Source organism: Solanum tuberosum, unplaced genomic scaffold, assembly GCF_000226075.1.
Source record: "Solanum tuberosum cultivar DM 1-3 516 R44 unplaced genomic scaffold, SolTub_3.0 scf00140, whole genome shotgun sequence".
Taxonomy (NCBI): domain Eukaryota; kingdom Viridiplantae; phylum Streptophyta; class Magnoliopsida; order Solanales; family Solanaceae; genus Solanum; species Solanum tuberosum.
The window spans coordinates 879,877-904,347 of NW_006239064.1; the positions used below are offsets into that span (position 1 = coordinate 879,877).

The following is a 24,471-nucleotide window of genomic DNA, read 5'->3' on the forward strand; positions in this document are numbered from 1 at the left end:
TAGTGTTCCCTGTTATCACTCAATTCTTATGTAAAATGCATCTGCAAACTAGTTACAGAAAGCTAAAACAGCCTGATCAACTGTCAATAATTGGTTATTTCTGATAAAAACCTAACATTCGTTTCCCGTTTGCTAAGAAACATAATTTATACAGTGAATATACGATAACACAGCTCCATCGCCAATAATAAGTTAAGAAGTGTACCTATGAAATGTAACCTTCTTTTCTCCCCTTCAGGAAGAGAATAATTGAACAAATTTGTAAGATTGGAAGACTGGTGTAGTAAAAACTCTACTTCTGGATAAGTTGATTGTTTTGCATCAGATGGTTGACACTCAATTTGCACCAATATGAACAGCCATGTCAAGACCAACATGTTTGTTTTCACCCGATTCAGGTATGGACTCTCCGACATGTTTGTTTCCACCCAATTCAGGTTTGGACTCTCCGGCATGTTTGTTTCCACCTGATTCAGTTTTGGACTCTCCAACATGTTTGTTTTCACCCGATTTGGCTTTGGACTCTTTGACATGTTTGTTTTCACTTGCTTCAGTTTTGGACTCTCTGATATGTTTGGTTTCACCTGATTCAGTTTTGGACTCTACGACATGTTTCTTTTCACCTGATTCAATTCTGGAATCTTCACGTATGTCTGCTGTACCGGCATCAGGTGCCACTGAAATTTGGCTTATAGCCCTAGAAGTTGGGAAATCATGGACATGCTGTCCTTCATATGTTGTAATGACTAATTTTGGATCATGGGATGCCCTCTCCACGTGCTTCTTCACAGGGCAACCAGCAACTGAGCATCTGTAGTAACTCCTACAGATGGAGAAGTTGGCATTAGAGAAAGAAAAAGCATTTCAGAGAGAGTTGAAAGCTGACAGACATGTTACAAAAATAAGAAACAAGTAATCAAAGCAACACACAGAGTGGAAACCTCACGGGGACTACAAAATATAAAAAATTCTTTCACTAGGTATGTTGTTATTGATAATGGATTGTATTAGGCATAACACATAAACATGCCCTTTAACTTGGCCTCAACTAGCATTTATGCCCTCTAACTTTGGATGTCCATAAGTAGGCACTAAAACTTGTATAAAAGTGAACAAATAGACACATTCGACCTACGTGGCGTCCTACATGGCAAATTTGTGTCCTACATGTATTATGACACATAGAACACATGTGTGTCTACTTGTTCAATTTTATACGAGATTAAGTGCCTACTTGTGCATATTCAAAGTTGAAGGGCATAGATGTCAGCTGAAGCCAAGTTAAAGGACATATTTATGTATTATGTCATTGTATCAATACACTTCTGTAGTGTTGAAGAGTCCAACATCAGATTAGATCCATTTCTTTACAAGTAGATATGGCCTAAGATCATTTCTTTAAAGTAGATAGGCTGAATGTAAGATTTTAACAACTATAGCAATTGTTTGCAAAATATGATCCATTTAGCAATCACTCATGTACTATAATCACGCTTATAGAAAACAAGCATAGTTCATACTTCACAGGAACAGAAACTATTCGACTCATGCCTGACAACTGTTGAATTCTCTTTGCACCTTATCAATCCAAACAAAGGAGTAAGGAAAAACATGGTATACATAACTGACTGCAGAAATCATAATTTGCTGGATTACAATTAGACGAGTACAAATGCGCGGAACATTTTAAATCCATCTTTCCAGACTATCAATAATTGCAAAGAAATGGAAGTGAACCAAAAAAAAAGATCTTTTTTCCACCAATAGTCTAGTTTCTAAATTTTACTATCAGTGATAACATTATACGTATCAAGAGACTACTATGTAACAGCACTGCAGCAAAATATACTGAGGATCAAAAAACAGATAGTGAGGAATTATAACACCTGATATTCAAAAGTGCTGATAAAAGGAATCTTCAGGCATGGGCATACCAAATTTGTGCATATATGTTTGAAGAATTAATTATATGTACCTCGGATTTGGATTGCCTTTGACAATTTTTTGCCCATATTTGCGCCAGCGCTGACCATCATTGATTATATCTACTTCGCTCACGGTCTGAACAATGTGCCGTGGTTCACTATGGGACTTAATAGGTGGAGTATCATCCGTAGCTACTGTGTCCTTTTTTCTGTTGCAAAACAATTACACAACTATTAATTTTAAAAGAGTATCTAGACCTGAAACATCAAAGACAAACACAGCTTGGGCTTCAACATACTGTTTTTTTGAGTCTTGACCATCACCCTTATCGACCTCATTTTCCAATTTATGTCGCTTCAAAGGCGTAACCTTCACACTATCACAAGCTGACACAATGTCCAACGCAAGCGGGGCTTCTGATGGCTTACTAGGTTCACATGTTTCTCGGGGCGTAGAAGATTTCTCACCTTCAGCTGATAAATGTCACTTACAAAATTAGTAAAGAAAGTAGGTCAAAGAAACTCATAATTTACTCAGCAATCTTGGGTACCTTCTAATGCAGTGATAATTGGAATGTCTGGTCGTTTCATTTGCAAAGGGAGTACATACTCGGGGGACATCTGGGGAACACTTAGAGTTTCCGGATGTTCATGCTTCCCAATATAGTGGATATCTGTAATATGCCCGTCATGTGATCTCTCCACTTGCTTTTTTGCTAGACAATTAGGGAATGTGCACTTGTAATAACTCCGAGTAAACTCATTTCCTTTCACAAGCTTCTGACCATATTTTCGCCAGTTATATCCATCTTCTGATGGTTTTTCAGGTGCCTTGAGGAGAGTCGTTCCTTGATCAGACATCAACCCATGGGCACTAGTGTCAGGATTCCGCCTTGGTTGCAACTTATCCAAAGCTTTCTCACGCTTTATGGTATAACTTACTCGTTGTAGATCAGACTGTGATACAAAAACCTCCATGTTCGAACTTCGCATTTGATCTGAAGAATCTGAAGCCTTACCAGATAACACGGAAACCACTTTGTCTTTTACACTAGATTCTGATCCACATGATTTTGCATCTGAGTCCTTTGGTAAACTAGAAAGTTGACTAGATCCAGATGCATCAGCCTCACTCTTAACACCCTGTTGCTTCTGCACATATTCTGGCTGGTTCTCTTGTACTCTAGAAAGAGAAATAGCTTCTTGATTGGATTGTGACACATTAATCCCTTTATCACATTGACTCAGCCTCTTCTGCAGTTCACCAGAAACAACATCGGCTTTTAACTCTAATTTTCTGGTTGCAGAGTCAGGGTCCGGCTTCTGCTCTAAATTCTCGGAGAAAACTTCATCCGTCGCCTCTTCTTTAGGGGTACCCATTACCCTGTGCAAAGACGGTCTTTGAATCATGAGTACCAAATTATACACACTTTTGGCAAGGAAATAAAGTACAAGTATATGGGCTTACAAATTCATATTCCAGTTATCATGCTGTGCATTTTTTTAAAAAAAAAGTAATTAGCAGGAATATAGAATCTGTGATTTAACAGTTCAACAGTTATTGAATTTGGATCTATTTGAACATGAAGAATAAATAGTTCCAAGGACCTGAGAACAGAAAAACATAGAAGTTCATGGGAAAGGAAGCATTCTGTTGACAGTACTGACCGACAAGTTGCTCAGACTTGGGTGCGGATACCCAACATGGATGCGGATCTGAGGGTAGGATTCGGCAACATCTAAATTTTAATATACGGGGGTACAGATCCAGGTTTGGATACTCGTACTAGGATTCGGTTAAAAAAATTCAAAATTATAAAAGTGGAGCTATAAAGACATTCTAATGTTTGAGAGATAATTCTCTGGAAAACTTATATGTTGTAGAATTCAATCTCCAAGATTCGCATTAAAAAAACATATTTTAATACTCAAAAAATCAACATGCTAATAATTAATTTAGAAATTATTCCTCTTTTTTATGAAAAAGAAACATCTATAAAGAGCAAACATTGACCAAGAGGAAAGCTTAAAAAAAAAGATTGAAGGTATGCCATTTCTCACGTCTTAAATCTGTTTTATCTTTTATTTTGAGAAATCAAAATCTCAATTTTCCCCCAAAATTTGTCCTATCCTAAGTGGGTTAACCGAATCCCGTATCCGCATCCGTGTTGTGTCGACACGGGTTCGGCAGCAAAAATGAAGAGTCTGCAAAACTGGGAAGTAAACTACTGAAAAGGAAAGAAGAGAAAGCTACCTTTATTTTGCAATCTACAAACTACACATGTTTCATTATCTGAACTTTTCTTCTAGTATATTTCTCATTACTGGAGAAAATACCTTACTTAAGCGCAATGACAATGCATATCTGAATTTCTTTAATCATTACAACCACGAATGCTGTAAACGATGCCCTAAACTTTCCTTTCTCTACACATTTCTTCACCTAGAAAGGAGGAATACAATTGGAAAAATAGTTAACATGTCATGCAAAATAGTAGTTTCTTTCTCGCTCTCTTTTCACAAGTCCAAAGCGATTTTTGTATTATATCTTAGCTAGGATTTATGTATAGAAAGGAACAGCAGTAATAATTTACAACTGCTTTCTGGTGATAGTACTGACATTTGTAGACGTACAATTCATGATATTGTCGAATATTTCCCATCGCTGTATACAAACCAAAACAGTGGTCAATTCTAGATCAATGAATGTGAAGAGCTGAACTATTCCCACTTGATAAGTGAAGCCACGAGGAAGTGCAAAAGAGAGAAAAGAAAAGAAAACGGATAAAATAGGGTGGTATGACCATCTAAGCTGTTGTTGTGCAGTTGGAACTTACTATATAAGTAGGTATCCTAAAGGTTATAGAAAGTCGATACAGAACGCCATTTTCAGAAGTTATAACCATGAAAAATTGTGTTATTATATGACGTGACATGACATGTCAGAAATGGGATAGGTGTCATTGACAAGATAACTTAACTCTACGCTGCTTCTTTTGGAAATGACGAGAAAAAGGACTTGGAAATCTAGAAATTTTCCTATATGGCGCCATGAACACGGCGAACCAATCAAATTTCATGATCACGCGAGGCAACATGGACTCTAAAGCAAATTTTGGGACACCTTGTCAGAATTCCTCTTTAGCAATGACTACATACGTTTTTATGAAGAAAAACTGGGATTTCACCACAAAAACCTTATGTTCAACACCTTCCTGCTACAGTCTTACCAACAACTCAAAAGTGTAAAAATCAATCAGAAGGGTGAAATATTAGCACCATAAACATAGCAAATTTAAAAGCAGAAAGCGACATCACGTACTCATTAAAGCACAAGTCTTTAATTAGCATAAGCTCTAGAACATAATGAAATTCCACAACACTCCAAAAAACGTTAGAAGTCCAGAAACAGTAGCATAAGAATCGAAAATCAAACTGAACTACGAAAAAAACCATCAACTCAAAACCCCAAATTCACAAAATAATAATCCCTAGAATGTAACGAAATTCTACAACACTCGAGAAACCATTAGAAACCCAAAAACAGTAGCACACAGAAAACAAAAGAATTGAAAGCCAAACTGGACAAAAACCAATCAGGAATCTTATCAGCTCAATTGGTTGGCTACCTAAACTTTCCCCTTGTTGATGAAAGTTTGATTCCTCACCTTGTAACCCCCTCCCCCGTTTCCGTTTCCGTTTCCGTTTCCCTTTCCCCTTCCCCTACCTCCAAAAAAAAAAACCTAGACAAAAACCCATCAATTCAACTCTCCAAATTCACAAGATGATAATCCCTAGAACGTAACGAAATTCTACAACACTCTAGAAAACATTAGAAACCCCAGATACAGTAACACAAAAAGCAAAGAATCGAAAGCCATACTGAATAAAACCCCAAATTCACAATATAATTAGCTCTAGAACATATCTCAATTCTACAAAACTCTAAAAAGAAACATAAGAAACCCAGAAACAGCAAACAAAAACAAAGCAAAAGAATTAATTTTTCGTAAAACCCATCAATTCTAAACCCCAAATTCACAACATAATTAGCTCTACAACATATCACAATTCTACAAAACTCTAAAAAAAAACATCAGAAACAGCAGTACAAAAACAAAGCAAAAGAATCATTTTTTCATAAAACCCATCAATTCAAAAAACCCAAATTCACAATTTAATTAGCTCTACAACACATCACAATTCTACAAAACTCAAAAAAAAAAACCATCAGAAACCCAGAAACAGCAGTTCAAAAACAAAGCAAAAGAATCAATTTTTCATAAAACCCATCAATTCAAAACCCCATAATCACAACAAAAAATAAGCTCTACAACACAACAACATTCTACAACACTCAATAAATCATCAGACAAAAAAAAAACTGAAAAATCACAAAATAATTAATAATCCGTACCTTCTTCTTCTTCCTGCTTAATTTTGCCCCAATTTTCACCTGGGGTTTCTTGATTCTTTCTTATCAACCAACAGAGAAACTCAAAAAAGGGTAGCTGTTCATTGACTTGGACCAAGTACTACTACTACCTACACAGCTAACCAAAAATCAAAAACCAAAAAAAAAAAAAAAACTACTAATACAAAAGTATTAGTACTAGTAATCAAGAATCTAAATTTACTTGTTCAACTTTTGAATTAGAGTGAACTCAGCCGTTGGATTTGCTTAACAAACTTTTTTGAAGGGGCCATTGAAATTGGTAAAGATTGCTTTTTTATGATTTATGTGAAAGGGGAACTATTATTTCCTAAATGGTTTTTCCTACTAAGGACACGTGTTGGATGAATAGAAATAAATTCAATTGAAATAATTCAAAAAAAAAAAAAAAAAAAAAACTACTAATACAAAAGTATTAGTACTAGTAATCAAGAATCTAAATTTACTTGTTCAACTTTTGAATTAGAGTGAACTCAGCCGTTGGATTTGCTTAACAAACTTTTTTGAAGGGGCCATTGAAATTGGTAAAGATTGCTTTTTTATGATTTATGTGAAAGGGGAACTATTATTTCCTAAATGGTTTTTCCTACTAAGGACACGTGTTGGATGGTGATTGGTATAAATTATAGTCAAAAATATTTTTTTATAAAATTGGTTTTTGACTTTTTCCTTTATTACTATTTCATTTTTGACTTCTTCTCTATTTTACATTAATGGTGTTTTAATGTATATTGGTTGTAGTCAACTTTAATTATGTTGGGATTATAACATAGTTATTATTATTTTACTTGTTTATACGTCTCTTAAGGAATTATGTGTTTTGAGTATCACATTCTTAGTTATTTAGGAGTCGTTTGTTAGCTGGTTAGATTTATGTTGATATTCGTAATGTATGGATTAGTTATAAGGGAATTTATGTAGTATTTTCTGCAGAGTTTAGTTATCATGTACTATTAGTTATTCCATCTTATCTTAAAGGTAAAATAATACTTAAATTCTCTCATAACTTAGAGTATATGTTTGTTTATGCGAATCTCCAAATTGCAAATCTAATATCGTATTGTTTTTATGTATGAATAGATTTCTTTCTAACCAGCTATTAAAGGTAACATTACTTATGGGCGATTTGATATTTGCATAACACGCCTCCTATCCAAATCAGCAACCAAATGATCGATTAGAATGTTAATATTTAGTAAATTTATTCTCTCAATAAATAACTATTTATGCGTCTTACTTATCGATTACATAGTTAGTTAAGATCTAAAGCAATTAATTGTAGTCATAGTAACAACGAAAGTGAAAGCAATCGCGATATTGAAGTATGTGTATGTAATTTCACTTAAAGTTTTCTATGATAATTAAGTGATCTCAAAAACACCTTTTAAACAATGAAACATCTATTTATAAGAACAAAGCGAACATTTTAGCTTAAATATTGTAATTACCTTATACAAAACTTTTTGATTCATCATGCTATCGTCCTTAATTTACATATAACTATATAGATCTTAGTTAAAAAAAAATTGATTTAGACGCACATGGTATAGATATTTCATTAAAATCTTGCACCAAAATGGTGTTGGTTAAACTATACTAGTGTAGGGAAATGAAAAAGTCATATTCCATTAGCTCCTAGGTAGTTCGGATTCTCTAAAAGATGTTGTCAGATCCTTCAAAAATGCAATATCCTCGGAGGATCTAACATGCACCTAACAAAATATCCTTTGGCAAATGGCCTGAAAACTGTTTTGCACCCATTGCCAGCCTAACCAAGTTATCCAGATATGCAATTTCTCTAGGAATGGAACCAGAAAGTTTGTTGTCGCGGAGATTCAATGTTTGCAAGTTTCTCAACGGTTAGCATAAAGGTATAGACGTTTGGGCTAAGCTAATTCATCTATAGTTATTGGAATCAGACCAGAAAGATTGTTTGTGTGGAAGCTTCAATGCTCGAATGACTTCATAAGAATAGAACAATTTTGCACTAAGCAAGTAACCTATTTTCGCGAGGGATATGGCCTGTTAACTGGTTTTTCTTAAGACAAGCTTCAACAAGATTGGCGAGTTTTCCTGTTTCTACATGAATGGAACCATATAAGTGGTTGTCCGAGATGCAGAGGGTCTTGAGCTTAGTTAGTGAGCCAATTTGTGGTGAGAGTGTGCCTGAAATCTGGTTAGTCGACAAGTGAAGATAGACAAGAATAGTGAGTTTGCTTCATAAGTTGCAACAGACTAAATGAAACACTGAATGGCGTTTTATATTGTACAGAACAAATAACATCTTAACATTGATAATTGAAACAAACTGAACACATGGAAATATATATATATATATATGTATACACACACACAAGCCAGAAGTGTTACTAAGCAACTAGTGGTTTCTCTATAACTAATTCAACCTGCATTTGATGAGATTCGAGGACCTTTTTCACGGATACCATGATGGACTTTCCATTGACATAGTGTTGTCGACAGACAGGCATGTACATATTAGCACCACCTATAAGCTCCTTCTGCATTTCATCGGTTTTTCTCAAGGTAAAAAATGCGCATTTGCCACATAATTCACATCTTGCTGTTAACTTTGTAACTGTATCTGCAATTGGAATAATATCAAGGACTGAGCCAAATTTCCTCCTGTAACAAGCAAGCGCGAATTGCCATTAGAATAGTATTTGTGCTAATTATGACACTCCAAATATAATGATGGAAATAAATGAGTGGTTAAATTCAACAAATACCTCAAGTAATCACCGTCTAGGCCAGCAACAATTACAATCTTCCCATCAATATCAGCAGCATTGCAGCAGAAATCATAAAGGTCTTCGAAAAACTGAGCTTCATCAATGCCAATCACATCAACCTGCAAACGAATAGATTCAATGAGGAACAAAATCATAGCGAACCAGAAATGGAGTGCAAAACAATGAAAAGCAAGAATTACATCTACGTTATTAGTATCTTCATCGTAAGCTAGACAAGGTTGTTCTTTCATAACGTCAATAGATCTGATCCAAGAGATTCGCCTTGTCTATAAGCTCAACTCTTCCCCTTCCCACTGGATTTTTTTGTTTATGGCAAATCCTGACACTTGGTGACTCAAATGCATGACTTTACGGTTATAGGTGGAGAGTCCTCGCTACTAGGTTAAAGGACAAACAAACTACGAATAAAAGACTCGACATATCTAATATAAACCTTTAGTTTCTCCCCATCACATAAAAGAGTGAAAGGAAGAAAACCCCATACTCCAAGAATTTAATTTCTAAGTGATGTAAGAAAGTAGACCCTTTCTTTTTTACATCATGGATTTTCCAAATTGATCGACATGGTTGCAACCACAAAAGAATCTGATTACTCATACTCAGTCAAATACATTTTCAAGACTTAAAACGGAAAATAACACAAAGGGAGCCTTGGAACAATGCAAGTTACTATAATTCATCCTTGCTTACGTATTACATACACTTTTCACAAATTTTATGAATGGAAAGTTGTCTACAAGTTCGAGCTGTGAAATCTTGCATCAGGGTAGGTTGCCTACATTACACCCCCTTTAGAGTGCATGCCTTCCTCATAACCTATGTAAACGCAAGATGCTTTGTGCACCGGATTGCCTTAAATTGAAAATAACACACTAGATCTTCTAGGAACACGAGTCTAGAATATCAAGAATAGGTACTAAGTTTTAGTTCTTGATGTAGAGGTCAAGGAATAGAGTAGAACATTAGTAGGTAGTTAAGTGTTATCGAGTCCCTTTATCAGTAACACTATTATTACTCTCCTACTATCATATTTTTCAATTTTAGTATTACATGTTATTTTCATTGTTTCAGTTATCGTATTATTTGCTTTTGCTACTTCTTTTTTTTCTTAATTGTTTCCGGCTTTACTTCTTTGATACGGCATTTGCTTTACATACAGGTAAAGCACAAGGAGAGAAGAAAAGGACTGCACCTTTTCATATGCATTTGGACCAAATCTATGTTTGAAAGATGATAGATCAGGCAATGACCAACATGGAAATTTCGTCCCATCGTGTGTCACCACTGCATCTACTGCATACCTCGTATCTTTGTTTGACTTGATCATCACCACATTTCTAGTTGAAGAATCCAAGTTATATCACAAAAACAAGTATGGAAAGCAATCACCCAAATTTAACATAGAAACTACTTCAATTTTTAACAGATCAACGTTCAAAACGTCAAACGTCTACAACAATATCAATTGTCCTATAGAGATTGACACATTAAAATCTTAACATTCCACAATAGTAATACTACAACATAAAATTGGAACATAAAGAGCAAAAAGTTTCCTTTTTTTAAAAAAAAAAGGTATATACACTTAAACAGAATCAAACAGCTTAAAACTACTACTAGTACTATTACAACACTCCAATTCTAAACAAGTAACTGAAACCAGCTTTATGAACATTCACACCATGGTTGTTGACTTGTTGTGTGACCGAGTTCATCTGAACCCAATATTTTCTAACCAAATCATATATCTATATGTAAAAATATACTAAATTGCAACAAATAATAGCTCTAATCCCACAATTTTTTTAAAAATATAATAGGTTCAATAGTTGAAATCTTAAACATTGAAATCATAGAGCTTAAATCCTGAATCCACCGCTAGCCTCACTAACACACCGACCCAAGTTACTCCATCTAAACTCATCCCATAAAGAATGGATCTTTTTTATATTTAAAATCACGAGATCCAAAAGTCTATCATTGTTTCTTAAACTACGTATCCAATCAAACTACCGTACTTAAATTGGAACAAAGAGAATATCTTCTAAAGCGTATAAAAAATTGGTACCTGCCCAGTTTGGATTCAGAATTGACGCGGCGAAGAAGAGCAGTAGTTTTACCGGCAAACATAGGGCCAAAAATTACATGGATTTCGCCGGAAAGAAGATGATTATGACCTCTTTGATCTGATCCATTGGATACAGAAACTGTGTTTTTCAGGGATGAAGAACAAAACGACATGGCGAATATTGGTTAACAAAAAATAAAGCTGAGATTGTAGATTTGTGAAAGATGAAGATGAAGAATGAATTTCAAGTTTTATATATAAAAGGGGTTTGGTTTTGAATTTTGAATTTTGAATTTTTGGGAGGAAAGAGTCAAAAGGCATATGAATTTTTGTTTTTTTTTCTAATTTGGAGGGAAAATTGATAAATATTCGACTTTTTCGATGGGGTCGTTTGGTTGGAGGGATTAGGTGATATATTTGGGAAAAGAATTTGAGATTAAATTTATCTCATATTTGATGGAAAGTATTACTTAGTTAGCACTTAGGGCTTCTTTACTTAGGAAATAAGTTATTTCAGGATTAATCATTCCGAATTATTTATCTCATGATTGTTATCCACTTTCAATACAACTACAACATACCTAGTGAAATCTCACTAAGTGCATGGAATATGGGGAGGATGGTGTGTACGAAGACCTTACCATTACCTTGTAAAGGTAAATATGTTGTTTATGAAAGACCCTCAACTCAATTGCATCAACTCAAGTGACAGAAGAAGAAAATATAGCAGTTAATAAGAAGAACATTGTCATCCACTTTTAATGTGGGATAAAGATAAACACTATAATCCTAGAAATTTTGGGATAAGTTATTATGTGATTTTATCCAAACCAAACATGTGATAAGCTCATCCCAAATTAAATTCATAATCAGTTGTTGGAAAATATATATCAATGACACAATTTATATGAAGAAGAACACTAAGATGAAAGATTGATAATATGAATAAAGAACACAAAATTGAAGGCTTGAAACATGTGTAAGACACTTTCCTAAAACGATATTTGCTTTCTTTCCTCCACGAGATTACTATGGGATTATATGCAAATATTTTTAGTGGATATGACGAACCTATAAATTTTTACACTAAGCAAATAATGAAATAATCCTATTAGAAAGCAAGAACTTGAAGACTTGATCCTTTGGAGAAGAAAAGATTTATGTTGAGAATCTTGTAAAGAGATGTATTCTCTAAAAAAGTTATTTGTGAATCTCCAGTAGTTGGATTTGAATAAAATTTGTGGTAACCATAGAATGAAAAAACACGTCCTTTCATTTAAAAGACACCAACTTAAAAAAATGAAAAGAGACACTCTTTCATTCAAAAGACACCTCTTTGTTGAAGAAAAAACTTATATTAATAATTTAATTTAAACAAAATTCCAACATTAGTTATTCCTGATCTGTCATACCGAATGAGCCGTTAGTATTTCACATAAGATCTTATTTTCCAATCTTTATTAGTATTTCTATTGTTTTATTTGTTAGGTACTTCTTGTTAGTTTGTTATTATTTTTTCTTCATTCGTGCTTTGATTACTCCTTTTTTGAGTTGAGGATTTATCAAACAATCTTTACACACCACAAAAATAAAGTTAAGGTCTGAATATATTCTATTCTCTCCAAAACTATTTTGTGTGTTTAAATTAGGTATGTTATAGTTATTACATTTAATCAAAGGTATTTGCTAGAATTGATAGTAAATTCAAAATTATAATCTTCATAACTTATTTCATACCGAAGAAGCCATTTTAATTGTGGTTTCATGGTTATAATTATGTTATCTCCTAGTTTCAAACCAAATGATCCCTAAGGATAGTTTGGTGGATGACATTGGAATAATTAGTCATAAAATTATGAATAAAAAGAAACTATGATATATTAATTAATTAATATTTTATCTAAATTTTGTATTTACTATTTGTTTTATTAAAGACAAGTCATGTATATTCATATGTTGATAAAATGAATAACTTCAATCATTTGACATTCAAATCTAAATGTAATATTCTAATATTTAAATTTAAATGTGTATTTCTTGTATATTTGTAATGAAAAGCCGCAAAGGTTGTTTCACTAGGTCAAGGAATTTTATCTTGACTTTATTGGTCCCAATGACATATTTGATTAATATTTAATAAAATTTTGTGATTGAAAATTATTACTTATACTTAAAATGCTATTTCAATAAGTTTTTCTACTTCTTTTTTTTTTGTAATTTTAATTGAGTCATTTTTATTCTTCTATGTGTATTATTATTTGTTGGGTTATTTATTTTGTATCTTGCTAATTAGGTGTCATTTTTTTTTCTCACCATCCTATTTTGATAACTTTTCTTTTGAGTTGAGGTTCTATCGAAAAACAATCCTTCTATCCTACAAAGATAAAATTTGTATACTCGTGCCCTCTTCAAATTCACTTATGGAATTACACTACATTATTGTTATTGTTGTTCTTCTTTTTTATTTAACCATCTAGTTTTAGACGTCTAATCATCCACATTTCTTTATGACATAATGCACAAGCATGTTCTCTAACTTGACTTCAACTGACATCTACGTCCCCTAACTTTGGGTATGCACAAGTAGAAACTTAAACTTGTATAAAATTGAACAAATAGACACATTTGTCTTACGTGGCTTCCTGCATGACAATTTTGTGTCATATGTGGCATCCTTCATGTATTATGTCATGTAGAACGTATGTGTCTACTTGTTCAATTTTATACAAATTTAAGTGTCTACATCTTAAGTTTTAAGACATAGATGTCAGCCAAAACCAAGTTAAACGTCATATTTATATATTATGTTTTTCTTTAGCAAAAATAAAAAAAACAAAGATATCCCATTGGTAAGAAAATCGTCTGCAGCATATGTTAACATCAAATCAATGATTGCATGACATATATTTGAATATAAACAATTATCACTTAATTTTGGTCAATTAATGTATATTTTTGTTCATCAAATTAATAAATTACAATAAATTAAATTAATTCGATATAAACATCTTATACAAATACGTATTTACCATAGTCCATAATTCATCCATCCATCTACCTTTCTTGATGGTCAAGTAACTAATTTCAAATTGAGGTTGAAATAATACACACAAAATTTCAATTATAAATTATTTGCAAATTGAACTTAGCTCAAAGTTTTTATTACAATAAAAATAATAATATTTTTTTCCCTTTATTAGATTTGGGTCATTTTTCTTTTTGGTCCACAATGAAAAGTTTTTTTTATTATTCACAACCCCTTCATCAATCAAAACATCACAAACCAAAACCAAGAAAAACTTCAAAACTCAAAACAAATTCTCTTCTCTCATTTTCCTTCTACATTACATCAAATTTTCTCACAAAAAGTATATATACAAGGAAGGAGATTGGAGGACAAGCAAAACCAAATCCTTTAGATCAAATCACATCAAAATTTTCTCTCTCATTACCACATATATTCTCCTTTCTTCTTGTTCTTAGCAAAAAAAAGATTGAAAAAAATTAAACTAAAAAAAGAAAAAAATTTAATTTAATCATCAAAATCAAAACTTTTTAAAAGGGTTGAATCAATCTGTTATTGTTATCATAGTGTGTACAAAATCTTGAAGAAAAAAAATAAAATCTTGAAAAAAGAACAGTGGGAACAGAAAAGTAAAGAGGGCTAATATAGAGGAGGAAGAACATCGCCCTCGGTTCTAGTTACTGTGCCTCCTCTGTAGATCTTGATTTGGGTGATTTATCATATGGGTATTGTTGAAAATATAGATTCTTGATTTGGGTATTTGTTAATTATTTTTTTTATGAAAAAAGTTTTGATGAAATCATTTTTCATTGTTGGATTGTTTTGATCCGTTTAGTTTGATTGAATCTGATAATTATTGGATCAGTTACAGATTGTTGTGTGTCTCTGAAGCTCTTCATTGTACTTCACAGTAAAAAGGTATGTTCTTTACTGTTTTGGCTGTTGTTTCCTTAATCTGTATATCATTTTTGTTAAGTAATGGATGTGGAATTTAATGTTGTATTTTGGATTTACTTTGAGGTGTCTCATTTTCTGCAAAATGGGTTTGTTCTTATGATGATGTAGTAAGAATGCTTTGTCATTTCTTTTTTTTTTTTGAGCTGAGGTCCTTCTGAGGTAGGGGTAAGGTGTGCGTGCACACTAACCTCCACAGACCCGACTGGTGGTTATGTTGTTGTTGTTGGGTTGTTCTATGAACAAATGGTATTTGGTTTTAAAATCTTTAATTTTTTTTTGGGCTTGAAGTTGCATAATGTTGAATGGAAAGTTTGGAACTGAGTATTTCATGACTATTGATTTTGGTATTGTAGGAAAATGCAAGTTGATCTTGGTAAGTTATTCGTTGGTGGGATTTCATGGGACACAGACGATGAGCGTCTAAAAGAGTATTTTAGTACTTATGGGGAGGTTGTAGAAGCTGTAATTATGAAGGATAGGACTACTGGCCGTGCTCGTGGTTTCGGTTTTGTGGTCTTTGCTGATCCTGCTGCTGCTGAGAGGGTAGTTAAGGAGAAACACAACATTGATGGCAGGATGGTAAGATCTTTAAGTTTGCTAAATTCTTCACAATTTGGTTTTATTTTATTAGAACACAGCTTAGCATGACAGTGTTATGAAGATATAACCAAAATGATGTAATATTTAACCAAATGCTCTGGGCCTTCATGGTATCGTTGATGTTCTCAAGCAATGCTGATTGTTAATCTTACTTTTATAGCATTTTGTCATCAAACTTTTCTGGTCTTCTACTTTGATCTGAGCTTTGAGTGCCTGAAGTTCACAACTTTAGATCTATAGTTACTTCATTTACCAGAGATTTCTTACAATCCTCATTTTACAGGTAGAAGCAAAGAGGGCAGTTCCACGGGATGACCAGAGCACGACAAGTAGAAGCAGTCCTAGTATTCATGGTTCTCCTAGTCCTGGTCCAGGACGTACGAGAAAGATTTTCGTTGGTGGTTTAGCATCCACTGTCACTGAGACTGCCTTTAAGCAGTATTTTGAGCAATTTGGAACAATCACAGATGCAGTAGTTATGTATGATCATAACACTCAAAGGCCTAGAGGATTTGGATTCATCACTTATGATTCAGAGGATGCAGTGGATAAAGTCTTGCTCAAGTCTTACCATGAGCTGAATGATAAAATGGTTGAGGTCAAGCGCGCTGTCCCCAAAGAGTTATCCCCAGGTCCTAGCCAAAGCCCACTTGGTCGGTACAGCTATGGATTAAATAGGATGAATAACTTCCTTGATGGGTATGCACAGGGATACTCTCCAAATACAGTTGGAGGATATGGAGTCGGTATGGATGGTAGATTTAGCCCCATCACTGGGGGTAGGAGTGTCTTTACTCCATTTGGTTCTGGTTATGGTATGGGTCTTAACTTTGAACCAGGCCTGAGCCCAGGATATGGGGGTAGTGCAAATGTTAACAGTAGTTTAAGCTATGGTCGGGGACTGAATCCATATTATAGCTCAAGCAGACTTGGTGGTGGCATTGGGTTTGACGGAGGAAGTGGAGGAGGAAACACTTCTTTCTTGAACTCAGCAAATCGCAATTTATGGGGTGATGGAGGACTGCACCATGGGACGAACTCGACAAGCTCTAGCAACTTTTTAGTATCTGGAAGTGGAAACATTGGAGGAGGAAACTTTAGCAACAGTGGAGTTTGGGGTTCATCAATTTCCTCTCAAGGCGGAGGAAATGTTTCTAGCAAAAATGGAAATCTTGGATATGTGAATGGTGACAGCATATATGGGTTGGCAGGAAGCCATGGCAGAGACGTCACGAAACGTGGAGCCGCTATGTCATCAGGATCCAGGGGTAGTTATGATGGGGGAGCTTTTGCTGATTTCTATGGTAGTGGTTTGGGATATGATGATCACACTTGGCGTCCTTCAAATTCTGAGCAGGATACAACCGGTTCTCTTGGTTATGGACTAGGCAATGGACCTTCTGACATGTCACCTCAAAATTCTTCAGGTTATGTTGGTAGTTATGGAGTTGGCAACAGACAACCAAACAGAGGTACACTTCTCATGGTTAAGCTGTTGTCTTGTGTTATTCTTATCATCTTGAACAAGTATAACTCTCATATGATCATATGATTTAAGCTCCTAGCTATCTGCATCAACGTTAAGTTCTTTGCGTAGAGTAAGATTGTGCTTAAACTTCACCTTTAGTCTCTTTACTTTCCATAGATGGAAGAGAGTGTATGTTACTGTCAAGTTATCCCATCATCTCTTTGGCAATTTCCATTTATTTGGCTAAATTTTATTGATTGTTGGTTGTACCCTTATTGTTTTAGAATTCTAGCTATTCTCGTCTTTCTCAATGCATATCTGGCAGCCAAAAGTTACTAATTTTAGGACTTGGTGTTTATAAAATTGGGTTCTCAACACGGTTAACTTTAACACTGTTTAACACTGTTTATTTGATAATTTGGTTTTTTACTTCTTTCCTGGAACTTAAGACTATGGTTCTTTATCTGTCCTAATTCTAATTGCTAGATGAGTATAATCTCCACGTGCGTCAAAAGATAGGGTTTTTTTGGATCAGAATATTAGTGAATACTTTATTCTTTGAGTTGAGTTGTATGTAGTCATTGATGGTCTGGAAGTGATGCTTATGGTCTAAAGTATTTATTTTGATAGTTTACTTTATCCAGTTAACTGTTCCTACAAAAAGAGGGCCAAATAATTAATGTACATTACTATCTATACAAATGATATAGCATGTGGGATCGAAGACCTAAAAAGATAATTTATTTTGTTGAGCATGGTAAAATTGAGTCCAAAAACTTGAAATCAATTTGTGCGCTATTTACATGGAATATGAAATATTGATAAACTATTTTTTTCATGGGAAAAATAGAGGAATGTTTTTTGAACTTGTTTTGGTTTGATCATAATATCTTATATTTCATTTAAGTTTGTTTAATTAAGAAACTTCGCCATGATTTTGTATACGTTCTCTAACTCCGACGGATCGGAAGTCCTTGATATCTGTTGCACCAACTCTTGTTGGAGTTGGGACTATAATTGATGACATAAAAACAGCCCTCACATTACCGTATAGATAGAGTTGATTCATGCATTCCATAACATCTCTTCTCACTGTTTCAATTGAAAAAATGCAATGACTGAAACTTAACCATAAGCTTGTTGGGGTCTGCTACATGAATTCTCACTATCTAGTTTGCTCCATTTAGATGTGTCTCACTCCAATATTCAATATATTAGGTTCTTTAACCCTAAAAGCTCTCTTCATTGTCTACTGGCATACAATTTCTTCAACAAGAAAAGAACTCATGGCAGATATTGGAGTAATGGTAGCGTACCAGTTAGAGTGGGTCTTCATCTCAACTAGTTGTATCGCCTATGTGGATCATATTCTACATTTTGCCAAGTCTGCATGAACTTCAAGAGATTTTAGGTCTTTCAACACTTCCTTCTTTGTCATTTTAGGTGTACTTTGTCCCTTTTAAACACTTTTAACGATCACGGTTTCACACTTACAAACCATGATGGAGGTCTACATTAGAACATGACTATACCATTTTAAACAACCTTCTCTTAATTTAATCTTGCATGATTGCACATCTATCCTATCTCTCGCATTTTTGTGACACACCCATATTGTGGATATGTTGGATTTAGAGGTCCAATATTCACTCATCATTGATAGGTATCATTCCATTGCATAACACTCTGCTATTACTTCTCCATTTATCATTCTTTTTTAGTTTTTATTATATCTTCACCTATCATGCGGTTATCATGAAACATTGAGCCTAGGTATCTGAATTGTTCGCATTTAAGCAATGCAAACTAATCTCACTTCAATTCAACTCTTTGTATGCTGGAGGATAACACATATAATTGACTGTGACATCGTTTGGAACAATTTCTCACTTCTTGTTACATGTCCTTATATACCCTCTCAAGTTCATCCTCCTTGATGCTAACTTCTTGGAAATTGTTCCTGCTGGTGGAAATAAAATCAGGGAGAGCATTGTATGCTCTTTCATTCATTGGCAAATCTTTTTGCGTGACGATATCTGACAATTACACAAAAAATTGCCACTTTGATCGGTCCGCACACAATTCTTCCCACTGGACCTCTTTTTCCTTTTTACACCTCCAGTAAAGTTCTAGTAAATCTACTGTGAAGTTCTCGCTGACGCACTTGAAGCACACAATAAGGACTGTATCATTGGGAACTCCTAATCCACCAGCAACACCATTTATTCCTATAAACCCAGCCTCTCTTTAGAGCCTAATGAAGGCCAACCTGTCCACTAACTTCGCTGCCTGCTATGTGTAATCTTATCGATCAGCACTTCTGCTTGGGAACCTTAAAGACAAATGTTAGATGATCTCTACCTTTTGTTGCCGCTTTTACAACTGCTCTTTGAGATCGGTCCTTTTGGCCCCTTATATTTCATGTCAATGCATTTTTATTGGATATTTGAAGGTTGTCGCAATTCTGGTTTGGCATCTCTTTCTCCGATTCCATTAGCTCTCCCCACCCCTACCTTCATTTACCAAGGATATTAGATTGCCTAAGTTCCAATGGGTTCACTAAAAATCACATAAAATTGTAGCCAAATTAGTCAAAAGCATGGAGAATCCTTTGGACCCTAACACGGTTAGGTTTTTTCACAATTGCCAAACATTTGCAGATTAGCGCCTCTATGCCATTTCATGCTTCTATTTCTGGGATGACCCTTAATTTGGTTCTCACCTAGTTCTGCTCATACGGTGTAGCAAACATGTTTGGTAGGTTCCGAGACCGAGAGGTGGTCCACTTTTATCTCACTGGACTTCCCGACCTTGAAAAATGGTCGGGTAGCCTTCATGTTTGTTGTCTCCTCCTCTACTGGTTGCAAGCGCCGACCTTGAAAGAATCGTTGTTCTTGATATGAGACACCTTTTATTTATCAGAAAATCCAAGTTCAAGTCTTAGTACTCTTTCTTAGATGAAATTGTTCTTTTGTGCTTATGCTATGGGAATTTTGACAAAGCTTTTCGAAGGACAACATTGAGCATGATTGTGATTATTGAAATGTTCGAAAAACATATCATCTCGAGTTTCCTTACATAATTTTCATGCAGTCCTTGTCTACTGGGAACCTCAGTGCTCTTTTACGGCAACTTGACCAGGAAATATATTTGTGTGGCATGCGCTTCGACCAAATAGTTTTATCCGTGTACTCTTACCTTGTTTTATTACACATGATATTTTCCTTAAATTTCCTTCCCATCCTCTCTTCTCATAGATGTCTGCACACTTGCAGTTCTTCGAGTTGTGATGTCAGATAATGCTATGTTTTAATCTAATGTTCTTCTATTGATGCAGGAATGGACGGCTAGGAGAAGTCTCGAACCAAGACTGTTATAGTAGGCGAGATTTTTTTCCATCAAAGTTGAATCATGAATTTTGAATATTTCCACAAATTATATAAAGCTGGAGAAGTTATTAAAGAGTTGGACTTCCTTTTGTATGGCACTTGGAATGCCTGCCTTTTGAAGGTCTAGAGATAGAACTTTGCAAGACACTTTGTTTTAAAAGGATTTTTTTTTTGAGTTATGTTTTAGAAATTTCCTCTTTTTTTTCCCCTTCAAGTGAGGTGTAAAATCAAATTGCAGTTGCAGCAATACATACAAAGGAAATAGACAGTCTTTTTTTTGCACAAAATATTTATATTCCATGTTTTTGCTGTAAACGTTTTGAATGTTATGTAATGCTTTCTCTATTACTTGCTATGTCTTCTTTACTTCTTATGTTCTTTTTCTTATTGCTCTGATATGCGATACTTGAGCTTAGAGTCTTTTGGAAATGACCTTTCCACCTCTTTGAGGTAGGAGTAAGGTTTGTGTACATTCTACTTTTCATTTGATTGTATGAGAGTTTGGTTTAGTATGAATTGTGAATATTGAATATATATTACTATATATTTAGATTGCTTTTCTTGGTATATTTATATTAAAAGTTGAAGAAGTTGCATTAGGGAAGTTATTGTTCTTTTGAGTTTAAATTTTATATACTGAGAGCATATGCTATCTGCTTGCTTATGAGTATTATTATTTTCTTGCTAGTATTATCTTATTCTTATATTCTATGACTGTTTCATTTACTTTGATCATCTACGCTATTCTGTTAGTATTTCTCTTTCTCTATTATTTTCATCCTTTTCCTCTTCTTTCACCTCCTCTCGAAGCAAGGGTCTATTAGTAACAACAACCTTTAACTCTCTCAAGAATAGGGGTAAGTCTACATACACCTTATCATATCCTGTGAAACTATATTGGATATGTTGTTGTGATTTATATTGAAAGCTTTTACGTCCTTGAGTACTTTTATCGGCTCTTGGGTTCATAATTGGTCCTATTGAATTAGTTGCATGGAGATGGAAACAAGAAATGATATATCAATTGCTATCATCCACTCATAAGTTGCAAGTGTGCTTTGAGTAAAGCATATTATTAGGTCATCTAATAGGTAATTGTAGTGCAAATGACTGTTTATAATAAATGTTGATTGATAAATTGAAAAATAAGATAGGTAACATGCCATCATAGGTTAAAAATGTTTTATCCTTTCATTGATTATTCTTAACATTTACCATTAGTTTTAGAATATAAATAATTAACTATCAATGAATAAAATCAGATGTCAAGATGGCCGAGTTGGTCTAAGGCGCCAGTTTCAGGTACTGGTCCGAAAGGGCATGGGTTCGAATCCCATTCTTGACAATTTTTTTTTTTTACGATTTTAGGTCTACCCCGTCCCCCTTTTAACACTTTCACTTACTATACTTCCACACCTACAATTTTTTTTTTTTACGATTTTAGGTCTACCCCGTCCCCCTTTTAACACTTTCACTTACTATACTTCCACACCTACAAACCGATGTATCACTTTCACTTACTATACTTCCACACCTACAAACCGATGTATCACTTTCACTTACTATACTTCCACACCTACAAACCGATGTATCACTTTCACTTACTATACTTCCACACCTACAAACCGATGTATCACTTTCACTTACTATACTTCCACACCTACAAACCGATGTATCACTTTCACTTACTATACTTCCACACCTACAAACCGATGTATCACTTTCACTTACTATACTTCCACACCTACAAACCGATGTATCACTTTCACTTACTATACTTCCACACCTACAAACCGATGTATCACTTTCACTTACTATACTTCCACACCTACAAACCGATGTATCACTTTCACTTACTATACTTCCACACCTACAAACCGATGTATCACTTTCACTTACTATACTTCCACACCTACAAACCGATGTATCACTTTCACTTACTATACTTCCACACCTACAAACCGATGTATCACTTTCACTTACTATACTTCCACACCTACAAACCGATGTATCACTTTCACTTACTATACTTCCACACCTACAAACCGATGTATTTGTGGGTCGACGAAAGACATGTACAAGTCTTTCAAAACGCTTCTTTCCATGTGCTTTTAGGTCTACCCTGTCCCCCTTTTAACACTTTCACACCTACAACAAACCAATGCATTTGTAGGTCGACGCAAGACATGTCCAAAACATTTCAAGCTATCTCACATAATTTTTTCTCAATGTATCTTTTACTTGCATCTTTTGACAACTATAGTCATGTTTTAATCTTGTACAAACGCACATCCATCTTAACATTCGCATATCTGCAACACTCATGTTATGAATACGAGTTCAAATCAAAGGAATAACAAGAATCAATTTGTATATAAATAGTAAATGTAACCAAATAACAAATCTCACTCCTCACATAACACAATCAACAAAAAATGTAACAAAAAGAATACATTCTACATCAAAACCAATAAAAAAAAACAGATGCAAACATAAGTTAAAACAACAAAAACATCAAAAATCCACCAACAATTGCCAAGAACAAGTGATTCAACATGCCCCAATTCATCATCCTATAAGAAGATGAACGCGATGAAGAATCAGGAGATGATGCTGCTACATTTTTGCCATGATCAGGACTATCAGCATCCGGGGCAATGTCAAATACTGGTGCTGGTGCTGGTGCTGGTGTTGGTGGTATATTAGTCCCGAAAATTGCTTCAGGAAGTAAAATTTTGTCTACCTGATAAACTGCAACCGGATAAGTAGCATGAACCGAGCTACTAACTTTAGTATTAGCCCATCCTGAGCTAAGATGAACGGTCCCGGACACATAAGTGAAGTTCAAAGAGTACAATTCTCCTCCAGCAAAAGTACTAACAGGGCTAATTTCACTAAGGTTCTTGAAATCAGCTAAACTATAGTAATGTGGCAATGCATGGAAAAGGCAAAGGGACTTGAATTGATCACCTGTGAGATTTGAAAGAGACGGTTTTTTGAGCTTAGAAAAGGCTGAGTCTTTAGGTACAAACAATGTGATTCCTTCTTCTGTGTTGTTGGCTTGTTCTTGGAACGTATCGATGACTTTAGTGGACACGAGGTAGTCGAGGAACGTGTTGAATGGGCTGCAACCGAGAGTAGTTCGGTTAGGTTTGTGTATTCAGGAGCTGGTGATTGAATTGGTGATCCAATAGTTTGTCCATTTACTGAAGTTGAAAGGGCTAACAGCAGACTAATGACAACAATACAATAGTCCATTTTCTTGACCCTGGAAATTCAAACAGGGGAAAATACGAGTCAATTTCACGTATGGTCATTGAACTTTAATCAAAATGACATTAGTGACAAAACTACTCTTGTCACGTTAGCAGAGGCGGATTCAGGTTTTAAGTTTATAGGTTCTGAAACACACCTTTTTTTGATTTATTGAGATCTAGATAAACTATTTATACACATAATAATGTTAATTTCATACTACAAATATAGGATTTGAGGTAAAGCTATCAGAACCGCCCCTAGAATAAAGTAACTAAACTACTTAGATTCTTCTTTTGATTGATCAAAACCCCTTTCCTGCATGTAGCACCTTTTCTTTTAAAAAAAAAAGTTTAATAACTGGTTATACATAGTAGCATGATCTAGATCCTGACATCCAATTATAACCTAAGTTGCTCAGACTGTCCAAAAATGTTGTCACACCTATGTCTTATTCTTTAAAACTATACTACTTTTAGAAAAAAATCCAACATCACCTGATGACAATTCTGAAGAGTCCGAGCAACATAACTTTAAACTCCTAGTAATTCCCCACCCCC

The 24,471-nt window shown here is 34.5% G+C and overlaps 3 protein-coding genes, 1 non-coding gene and 1 pseudogene across 5 annotated transcripts; 2 read left to right on the forward strand and 3 right to left on the reverse strand.

Moving 5' to 3' along the window:
• Window positions 1-6,644, reverse strand: LOC102605648 (WRKY transcription factor 1-like). Its single transcript, XM_006351949.2, has 6 exons — window positions 6,563-6,644; window positions 6,343-6,470; window positions 2,477-3,309; window positions 2,225-2,399; window positions 1,976-2,134; window positions 1-823 (listed from the first exon to the last, which is right to left on the reverse strand). Exons 3-6 carry the CDS (start codon window positions 3,303-3,305, stop codon window positions 337-339), a joined length of 1,650 nt encoding a protein of 549 aa, XP_006352011.1. The 5' UTR covers window positions 3,306-3,309; window positions 6,343-6,470; window positions 6,563-6,644; the 3' UTR covers window positions 1-336.
• A 1,969-nt stretch (window positions 6,645-8,613) lies between these two features.
• On the reverse strand, window positions 8,614-11,452 carry LOC102605312 (thymidine kinase-like). Its single transcript, XM_006351948.2, has 4 exons — window positions 11,218-11,452; window positions 10,342-10,486; window positions 9,126-9,247; window positions 8,614-9,021 (listed from the first exon to the last, which is right to left on the reverse strand). The coding sequence occupies exons 1-4, from the start codon at window positions 11,388-11,390 to the stop codon at window positions 8,748-8,750; spliced, it is 714 nt and encodes a 237-aa protein (XP_006352010.1). The 5' UTR covers window positions 11,391-11,452; the 3' UTR covers window positions 8,614-8,747.
• A 2,994-nt stretch (window positions 11,453-14,446) lies between these two features.
• Window positions 14,447-21,011, forward strand: LOC102604973 (heterogeneous nuclear ribonucleoprotein 1-like). 2 transcript variants are annotated; one of them, XM_015310734.1, is made up of 5 exons: window positions 14,447-14,998; window positions 15,108-15,160; window positions 15,553-15,778; window positions 16,083-17,271; window positions 20,605-21,011. In XM_015310734.1, exons 3-5 carry the CDS (start codon window positions 15,557-15,559, stop codon window positions 20,616-20,618), a joined length of 1,425 nt encoding a protein of 474 aa, XP_015166220.1. In that variant the 5' UTR covers window positions 14,447-14,998; window positions 15,108-15,160; window positions 15,553-15,556; the 3' UTR covers window positions 20,619-21,011. The 2 variants fall into 2 exon arrangements, with proteins under 2 accessions (XP_015166220.1, XP_006352009.1); XM_006351947.2 differs by having other exon boundaries at window positions 14,447-15,160.
• A 909-nt stretch (window positions 21,012-21,920) lies between these two features.
• On the forward strand, window positions 21,921-22,001 carry TRNAL-CAG (transfer RNA leucine (anticodon CAG)). Its single transcript has one exon. It is a non-coding gene; the product is annotated as a tRNA-Leu (tRNA).
• Window positions 22,002-23,153: 1,152 nt separating this feature from the next.
• LOC102593261 (fasciclin-like arabinogalactan protein 7) lies at window positions 23,154-23,914 on the reverse strand (annotated as a pseudogene).
• Window positions 23,915-24,471: the final 557 nt, after the last annotated feature.